The 9,854-nt window shown below is 39.9% G+C and overlaps 3 protein-coding genes across 3 annotated transcripts; 1 reads left to right on the top strand and 2 right to left on the bottom strand.

Moving 5' to 3' along the window:
* Window positions 1-242: 242 nt before the first annotated feature.
* LOC137743930 (cytochrome P450 CYP82D47) lies at window positions 243-2,212 on the bottom strand. Its single transcript, XM_068483863.2, has 2 exons — window positions 1,099-2,212; window positions 243-991 (listed from the first exon to the last, which is right to left on the bottom strand). The coding sequence occupies exons 1-2, from the start codon at window positions 2,056-2,058 to the stop codon at window positions 365-367; spliced, it is 1,587 nt and encodes a 528-aa protein (XP_068339964.1). The 5' UTR covers window positions 2,059-2,212; the 3' UTR covers window positions 243-364.
* A 682-nt stretch (window positions 2,213-2,894) lies between these two features.
* Window positions 2,895-4,229, top strand: LOC137747998 (uncharacterized; the record flags this gene model as incomplete). The annotated part of the gene is made up of 4 exons (XM_068488115.2): window positions 2,895-3,216; window positions 3,364-3,468; window positions 3,716-4,058; window positions 4,145-4,229. Coding segments are annotated over 4 exons (795 nt in total), but the record flags the coding sequence as incomplete, so codon positions are not given.
* Window positions 4,230-5,415: 1,186 nt separating this feature from the next.
* LOC137747892 (xanthotoxin 5-hydroxylase CYP82C4-like) lies at window positions 5,416-7,887 on the bottom strand. The gene is made up of 2 exons (XM_068488024.2): window positions 6,900-7,887; window positions 5,416-6,238 (listed from the first exon to the last, which is right to left on the bottom strand). Exons 1-2 carry the CDS (start codon window positions 7,863-7,865, stop codon window positions 5,615-5,617), a joined length of 1,590 nt encoding a protein of 529 aa, XP_068344125.1. The 5' UTR covers window positions 7,866-7,887; the 3' UTR covers window positions 5,416-5,614.
* Between the last annotated feature and the right edge of the window lie 1,967 nt (window positions 7,888-9,854).

Below are 9,854 nucleotides of genomic sequence, written 5' to 3'. Positions count from 1 at the left end.
CACATATATATTTACACTAGAGTTGGAGGAAATAAATTAATATTAACCCCACTATTCACGAGATTCAGGTTTATTACAATTGAAGAAGACTGTACGTATATAATACTAAATAACAACTGAAATTTACGTAAGAGAGTTTGCTTGTACGTACTAAAATACAGAGACTAGTAAGTGCATGCTCCATGCGAGGAATATTGAGCAACACAAACCATAAAATTTAATTATGTCCTCATGTGCAAATATGTCTTAAACGTATATATCCAGAAGTTTTTCCAATAGATAGACATTCAGATAATAATTAAGATGCTGACTAGAAATGGAACATACATACTGCACAGACTGTATAAGGATACTAAACGGGTAACTAATTCATAAAGATTTGGGGAGACAAGCGCGGTTTAACGAGGACATCGAGAGGGGTGAGTTTCATGTTCGTAAGTCCAACGCTTCCGGTCATATCAACCGGTGCATTTTTCAAAGTTGAGACATCAAACGTATGTAGAAAACCAGCCAGAGTCAAAAGCGTCGCTTGAAGGCCAAAAGTTATACCAGGGCATGCTCTCCTACCACTACCAAAAGGCATGAGCTCAAAATGCTGACCCCTAACATCAATATCTTTATGGGTGGTGAGAAATCTCTCCGGCTTGAACTCCATCGGGTCAGCCCAAACCCGTGGATCGGTTTGGATCTTCCACAGGTTCACCAACAGCCACGTGCCTTTCGGAACATGGTAGCCTCCGACCGTGCCGTCCTCGGTGAATTCCCTTTGGGCAGAGAGTGGTCCAGCAGGACATAAACGCATTGCTTCTTTAACAGTTGCTTGCAGGTAGACAAGATTGCTGATATCTGATTCGTTCACTAGCCTTTCTTTACCAACATGCTTGTCTAGTTCTTCATGAACTTTCTTCAAAGCGTGACGGTTGTTCAAAAGTAGCGAGAGTGTCCATATCAGAGTCACCGTGGTTGTGTCACTCCCTCCAGCAATCAAAGCCTACAAATAATTGAATCATAATTCGCTTGGTTAGTTAAAACCAAATTTAACCGAGAAAATTTAATTATTTAGTTTGAACTTTTTAAAGAGAGACAATCTTAGAGTACCAAACATGTTGCTTTGATGACTGTATCAGTATCGAAGCCTGAAACATGTGCTCCATCAAAGACTGAGAGCATCACACCCATGAAATCTTGCTGATCATGGCCTTTAGCTCTTCTCTGCTTGTGCTCCTCCAACCATCCCATAACAATACTGTCCAACGCTTTGGCAGTTTGTTTCATAGCCTTCTGATGACCGCCCAAATCCAACCACCAAAGCCAAGGAATAGCATCTCCCAACACAAACATTCCCACCAACCGAAAGAACTCCCTCATGGCGTTTTGCCAAGTTCTTGCCTCTTTCTCATCATTCAAATTGCCATTAACAACATTAAAGTCTCTCCTTCCGGCAATCATCCTTAAAACCACATTTAGAGTCAAATCCCCAAACCACTTTTTCATCTCCACCGAAATATCGCCCGACGATCCACCATCTTTTCTTTCGGTCCATCGCTTGTACAGCTCTTTTAAACTCATCTCCACTTCGGATACTCGAACGCTTTTGAGTAACTCGAGCCTTCGGTTTGAGAGTAGCTCGATGGATACAAGTTTGCGTATTTCGCGCCAGTATGGACCGTAGGGACTAAAGCCGAACATAGCAAAGTCATAGCTCAAGTGCTTAATCCCTAGGGTAGCGGGACGGGAGGAAACAATCGAGTCATTGGTGGTGAAGCACTCCTTGGCAGCCTCCCAAGTATTTATCACCAGAGCTGAGTGGATGCCAATTTTGATGGTGAAGATTGGTCCATATTTGTCAACCAGGGCTCCCAAGGTTATATGGGGAAGCTGGGATCCTCCGAATAGATCGAGATGACCTAGCAGAGGCAACCCACCTGCCAATTTTGGTGGTTTGGAACCCCTGGCATTGGTAGCCGCCCTAAACTTTTGTATGAAATAGAACGAAAATAGAAGTATGGCAAAGAGTCCAGCTACGGCAGTGTTTAGGAATGGGAGAGAAAACTCCATTAATTGTAGCTTGGGTTACTTGGTTATCTATCACTCCAATGATTCTTACTTATTGTACACCATAACATAGTTCAGAGAATCTGCGCCTCAGATATACTTTTCACTTACTCCAAAGGATCTGTAATAATTGATCCCGAGGAAGCAACTTGCCAATTGATCGCTACCAAAAAAACAGACTAAGGGTGTACAACATAGTTCAGAGAATCTGCGCCTCAGATATACTTTTCACTTATCCAAAGGATCTGTAATAATTGATCCCGAGGAAGCAACTTGCCAATTGATCGCTACCAAAAAAACAGACTAAGATTTTCTTCTCTCCTCTTTCCATTCATTCATCTTACATTCTTTTATTTTATTTTTCTCTTACTATAAAAATTAATATAAGATGTTGACGTGACTTAACCATGACCGTTCAAATAGGAGAGAATGGGAAAAAAAAAAAAAAAAAAGAGAATCCTAATCCAAAGCTAAAATTTATCAGGAAAGAAAATTGTGGTATTCTATCAAGACAATTATTACGGAAACAACCTCAATGTGAGATTTTACATTGATTCTCCTACGGTGGAAAAAAAAACTTAAAATTTCAAATCGAACCGAAAAAATTTCAAAACCAAGCAGAAAAAATCCTAAATCGAAAATTTCGAAAATTTCGGTACCCAATATCGAACTGATCCTGAAATTTCGGTACAAGAATTGATTTCACATTTGCATTAATTTGGTAATCCCAAACCAAACAGAAAAATATATATATATATATATATTTAATTTTAAATATATATTTAAAATTGTAACAACCGTTTGGTTGAGATTTAATCTCAACCGTTGAATCCAAATAAACCCGCACTCAGACAGTGAGATTCAGTCACTCTCACCTCACCCTCGTCCTCGTCGTCTTCGACCTTACCCTCAGTCACAGCCTCACTCAGTCACTCTCTCTCTCTCTCGACCTCACCTCACCCTCCTCGACCTCACCCTCACTTAGTCACTCGCTCTCTTTCTCGACCTCATCTCATCCCTCAGACCCTCACTGTGGAGGAGCCTTCCTTCACGGCACAGAGGCAGAGCCACGGCCACCGGCGCCGCTCACCTCTCTGATCTCTCTCTCGACTTCTTCATCCAGATTCCAGTGCACTGTGCACCGATTCTCCCCCAAATCAGGTAAATTTTGGAATTAATTTAGGGTTCGAATTCTAGATTATGGTTTGTCAAATTTCGCAATAAATTGGGGAGCTTTGTTTATTGCTTCTAATGGCGGTTCTGATGTTGGTATTTTTTTTTTCTTTGTGGTCTTGCTTGTAATTTCAGAATTGCGAAATGATCACAAAGAGATTACCGAGAAATTGAACCGAAACATAGAAGTTCTGCATTCGGCAAGGGTTACTCCGAAACAATCATCACTCAAAGATTCGGGTAGGTTTTTGAAACCCGACATGCATATTATCGTTTTGGTAGGAAAGTTACATTTCTACGGTTTAATCTGTTTCGTGTTTTGATATGTATTGTGTGTGTGAGTACTGATAGTGAGTGCCTGTGCACTGAGAATTCTGAGATTTATTGGCCTTTCCAGATAGGAGCTAAATATATATTGTACTGTGTATCTATCAAGATATGTGACACCTGCATTTTTGTCTAATGTTTCTGTGATGATGGATGTCAGATGGCCAAAGCGCATCAGTTGTCAACGTGGTTGCATCTGCATCCTCAACCAATGTTCATACTGGTTCTACCAATGCCATGGATGTGGATGTGATTGTGAGCGTACCCCTTGCGTTGGTGGGTGAGATATCTGATGCATCACCAGCAGCAGAGGATGGTTTGCAGCTTGGAGATCAGATTGTTAAATTTGGTAGTGTGGAAAATGGCGATAATTTGTTGCAGAAACTTGCTTCTGAGGCTCAAGCTAATCAGGGCCGTGGGATACCTGTAATACTTGTAAGGCAAGGTGCTCAAGTCAACTTCACCATGACACCTAGAACATGGCAAGGCAGGGGTCTACTCGGGTAAATGTCGTTTTATTTCATTTCATTTTTCTCTTGTTAAATGCATTCCTGATTTGATTACTTGTCATAACTTCTATGTTAGGGAGGGCATTGGTTAACATTTCGTATTAGTGCTATTGAGGTTCTTAAAAGTTCTCCAAAGAATATATAATTGACAGCTTTTTCAGTTAATTTCCGTTGTTCATCAAGTAACATTGAATTATTATTAATCTTTCTTCCGAGTCTAACATCCAATCTGAGAACGATATCATAGAAAACCTTTGGTCAGGAAATTATTATATTGCCAACTATGTTTCGTTTAAAGTTATTCTCTTCTCAATATGTAAGTATATCAGCATATTTGGTCTAAAGCATCATCGTAATGCATTATAACTGGAGTTTTCTGATAGATATGGTTTACATTTGATAATGCCGTCTCTGTTTGGGTGAATGGAATGCCCTTTCTTGGGGTTTTGTTTTTTTTGAATTGCACAGTATTATACGCGGTAAGCTATAATAAGTGGAGAACAGATTTTCCTCACGACATTTAACAGTTTTAGTAATCTCAAATTTTTTTGAAGTTGTTCTTCCTCCAAGTTGGTTTCCAGACCATTTTTAGTCTTCCACCCTATGTTGTCAGTCACTTTCTGTCCTCAAGACATGGATTCCCATTCTTGCAGAGAACTTTTGGTTCATGGGGAAACATGGAAGGTTGAGGCTTTATATTCAAAAGGTTAAATTTAGCCCAAAAGCCCAAAACTATTTCAGGATTCCTGATTTGTCCCGAAATCCCGAAACTATTTCAGGATTCCTGGTTTGGGATTGGTCTCGAAATTGGGATTCCCGAAAACTTCGGTTTGAGAATTGAGACAAGGGTTTCAGTTCAGTATCCCATATCGAACCAGCCTTAGATTCTCCGTAACATTTTATTTTTGGCAGAATATGTCACGAAGCCGGAATAAGAATGGTGATAAAAATGTGAGGTGGCATAGGAGAGGTTTTTAGGGTATTCGGAACACGAAGTGCTATATCACATGTTACTATACAAGTGGTGAGATATTTGTGTTAAAAATTAAACACTTAGAAATAAAATGACGTTCTTCAGTTCATCAGGTTGAAGAGATTATCTTTCTCCATTTGATCACAATGGAGGGTGTAACTATTTAAACTTATCCGATATTGTATAACACTACTGTTTAATTTTTAATTATTATGTAAATTATCATGTGAAGGCTCGTATTATAACTATTAGAATTTGTAATTTAGTTGGTTAAATAAAATTTAATTTTATATTTTTCAAAACATAATAACAAGAAAAAAAAGGCCTATAATTATGTCAATAACTTAAAAAGTGAGATAGTTTCGAATCTAAAATATATGAGTAAATTACCAACGATCATATTCACTAGAATATCATACCACATACCACACTACTGGATTCATTTTCTCCTCTCTCGAAAGCTTGTAGCATGACAAGAAGAAAAGACACATCTTACATCAAAATAAAAGCTGTTTAAACCTCCTTAATTAACCAACAATTAAGCAGTTCAAATTTTATTGTTGTTCGGACGCTTTGACTAGAGATAGAGTTCACTAGGTAGACGTGGGCTGAGGAGAACTTCCAAAGGAGTTGCTTTCGGAATGGTCAGACCAGGACTCTCAGTCAAATCAATAGCCTGACCCGACGCCGTTTCAATCTTAAACCCGTGCAGCAGTCGAGCAAGCGTTAGGTGAAGAACCTGCATGGCAAACGACATACCGGGGCACGACCGTCTGCCAAAGCCGAACGGCATCAGATTGAATTGTTGGCCTCTGACGTCGACATGGCTATGGCTTTCCAAGAACCTCTCAGGAACAAAAGCAGATGGGTTCTCCCAAACCCTAGGATCCCTTTGAATCTTCCACACGTTGACCACTAGCCGGGTGCCGGCTGGCACGCGGTACCCTGCTACGGTACAGTCTTCCAGAGCTTCTCTGGGTCCCAAAAGGGGCCCAGCTGGGTACAGACGCAGAGTTTCCTTGATTATGGCTTGGAGATATACCAAGTTCGTGATGTCGGATTCTTCAACCTGTCTTTCTGTGCTGACGTGGAGGTCTAGCTCTTCTTGTGCCTTTTTCATGGCATGGGGATTGTTTAAGAGTAATGAGATTGCCCATGTCAGAGTTCCTGCTGTCGTGTCACTCCCACCAAGTATAAGCGCCTACAATTTCCATGTTTAATTTGTTTGAATTAAGGTAATTAAATGACAAATAATCAATTTTCAACATAAAAAAAATATGAGTTAATAGACTACGTGGTAAGTGTGTGTCAATAGAGTGAGATTTATATCACAATATTGAGGTTACACTTAAACATGATCTTAAATCTCGGGTCACCATCAGTTAATAGCCTACGTGGTAAGTTTGCCACACTTTTTGTTTTTTTTTTTTTCTTTTCTTCAATACAATAATATATTTTACACTAAAATGAGAGGAGAATGCGGTTAAGCCATACAATCGGTAATATAATTTGGTACCGAATTCGTCAATCATAAGATTCGAACTTAAGACATCTTACTTACAAGTGAAGAAGAATACCATCAGACCGTAGTATTGAGTGGTGTGCCACACTTCTAAATGGCAACCAATTTTCCCGCCCAATTTCGAACTGAGACAGTTTTCATCTCCCAGTCCTTAGAGTCCTAAATTCTTTAGAGCTTTCAAAATTTACGTAGTAATGTGAAAAAAATTAAAATTTTCTTTCCTGTTTGCAAGCAACTGCATTAGTACATTCCTCATAGCGCATTTTAAAAACTATCTTTAAACAGTACCAACACTGTCATGCTTCTCTAGATTTTTTTAAAAAAAAGAAAGAAACCATACCAGACAGGTAGACTTGATGCTAGTATCTGAACTATACTGAAAATTTGAAAGCTGCCCTTCCTCCTCAAGAGACAACATGACATCAATGAAATCCTCATCACCTCCTTCATCCTCCGCCTTACCATGAGAAGCTCCTCTCCTCTGGCGGTGCTCCTCCAGCCACCCTCCGAGTATTCCATCCAACTCTTTCGCGGTCTTCTTCATCGCCTTTTCGTGCCCCTGCAAATCCAACCACCAAAGAAACGGCAGTGCATCTGCCACCACAAAAATCCCGATCAGATGAAAAAACTGCCCAATCGCCTTCTGACACCTTCTCGCCTCGTCCCCATCTTCGCATTTCGCCGACGCGCCAAAATAACGCTTTCCCGCCACCATCCTAACCACCACGTTAAGCGTCAGCTCCTCCAACCAGTGATTGAGCTCGACAACGGCAGGTCGTAAACCTCCGTTTTGGACCCACAAATTGTACAGTTCTTTTATGCCCATGTCGAGTTCTGACGTCCTGACATGTTTGAGCATATCCAGCCTTCGATTCGAGAGGAGCTCGAGCGTTGCGATTCTTCTCATCTCCCGCCAAAATGGGCTGTAGGGCGCGAAGCCGAACACGGCATAGTTGTAGCCCATGTGCTTGGCGGCCACCGTCGCGGGTCGAGAAGCGAGTGCCCTGTCGTTGACTGTGAAACAGTCTTTTGCTACTTCCCAGCTGCTCACTACAAAAGCTCGGCGGCTGCCGAGGCGGATGTTGAAGGCTGGGCCGTACTTGTCCGCCATTGCCCCAAGTGTTCGGTAAAGAAGCTGGTCTCCGCCTCCTAGAAGGTGGAGGTGGCCTATGATTGGCCATCCACCGGCGGGTTCCGGTGCTTCTCTAGACTTGGAATCTTGCATATTTTTTTTAAGACATGCGCGAATGAGAAAAATTAGGGAAACGAGCAAACTTATGACAGTTAATTGGATAGAAAGATCCATGATTGGAATAATGTTGCAAGGAATCAATGAAATAGCAAGCTCTGTTAGGTTGATTTATATACAAGTAATCCACTGGGGATTTCAGTAGGTTAGGCATAATGAAACATGCCGATTATTGCATTGGTTACTATCTGGAGCAGTCTCCAACCTTAATATTATTGCATTGGTTACTATCTGGAGCAGTCTCCAACCTTTAATTCTAGCTTTCTAGTAAATAACCACTAATGCTCGAATGGTGACGAATTAGAATAACTTTACAGAACGCTGCCTCATTCAGTATTAGAATATCAATTAGTATATTTGATTCTCCTTGATTGCATAGGGAGACCAAATTTTTAAACCAAATTTGCAAATCAAATAATGTGGTTATTAATTATTGGATTACTACTTAACGTTGATTAATGTGCTTATTTTCGATTGGTGATACATCATTGATTTGCAAATTTAGTTTAAAAGTTTAGTCTCCTTAGCATTACCCTTCGTGTAAATCCTGTATTGATATCTCATAGAGTTGACTTCCTAGAATACTATTTGTATTGTATAAACTTGTACTTCATTGAAAAAGCAAATGGCTTTTTTTAATGCAAAATGATCTCTGAGATTTGCATAACTCCTCACTTTGGTCCTGAGATTTGAAATCAATAGAAGTGGTCCCTGAGTTTGTCCACCATCAATTATTTTCGTCATTCTGTAAAAAATTATGTTAAATAAGGACTAAATGAAAAAAATACACTCAATTTAATAAACAATGTGCCAAAATGATTTGACAAAACTTGAGGTATTTTTGTCACTTTATCGTTAGTTAATAGAGATTTTTCACGGAAATATCAAAATGATTGATGGTAGACAAACTTAAGGACCATTTTTATCAATTTCATATCTCAGAGACCAAATTAAAGAGTTATATCAATCTCAAAGACCATTTTAGCTAAAAAGCCAAAAAAAATTAATAAAAAGAAATTTATTGAGAATTCCTTCCATGTATCTAATCCTAGCATTAGCACTTATCAACGTGGTATCAAGGCACCGTTTCTGATGACTTTGATTGCCCACATCGCTTCTGCAACCTCAATAGACACCACATCGCCACTGTTGTCGAACCAACAAAAAGCCCAAAATCAAAAGAGATGTCCACTAATGTCTCAAACCCCTTTACTTTACATGCCTCCGATCAGCCAGGGGATATATTGGTTTCCTGAACACTTCAATGAGGCAACTACAATACATGGGGTCGTGCTAGGCAAATTAGCTTGTGCGCCAATAACAAACTCAGTTCTGTTACTCAGGCACTAAGATGCATAGTGATTTTCCTTCCCGATTTTTGTGTGATACAGAATCACCACAAGCAATGATGAGGTGGCCATTTGTGATCTTAAACAATTCCTTCAAACTCATTTTCGAATCAAGGATAATGAACACTTGAAATATTTTCTTGGCGTGAGGTGGCTTGGTCTTCCTAAGGTATTTCCATCTCCCAGCGTAAATATACCCTAGACATTCTTGACGAAGCTTGTTTACTTGGTGCAAAACCTGCAAATATTTCATACCCAGTTCATATTTTTAGTTTCTTTATGCAACAATCGAGAAAAGGTTATTGTGATGCGGACTGGGCTTGATGTCCCATTACGAGAAGGTCCGTCACAAGTTATTGTATATTCCTTGGAATTGCACTTGTGTCTTGAAAGAGTAAGAAACAATCTAGTGTTTCTCGGTCCTTTGCTATAGTGGAATATTGTCTCACATCTTCTGCCACATTTGAGCTTACATGGATGAAGTTTCTATTAGCTAATCTACGGGTTGATCATCTTGGACCAGAGAAGTCACATTGTGATAGTCAAGTTGCCTTTCAAATAGTCGCTAATCCGGTTTTTCATAAGTGCACCATGCCCTAGAAATCGACTGCCATGTTGTTCGTAAACGGATACCCTATGGAGTTATTACAAAATCTTACATCCCTAGCGGACAACAACTAGCTGACATATTTACCAA

The sequence above is a fragment of the Pyrus communis genome, chromosome 15 (assembly GCF_041283825.1).
Source record: "Pyrus communis isolate YQ-2024b chromosome 15, ASM4128382v1, whole genome shotgun sequence".
Classification (NCBI taxonomy): domain Eukaryota; kingdom Viridiplantae; phylum Streptophyta; class Magnoliopsida; order Rosales; family Rosaceae; genus Pyrus; species Pyrus communis.
The sequence above is the reverse complement of the archived record's forward strand: the minus strand, read 5'-3'. Positions and strand labels throughout refer to the sequence as shown.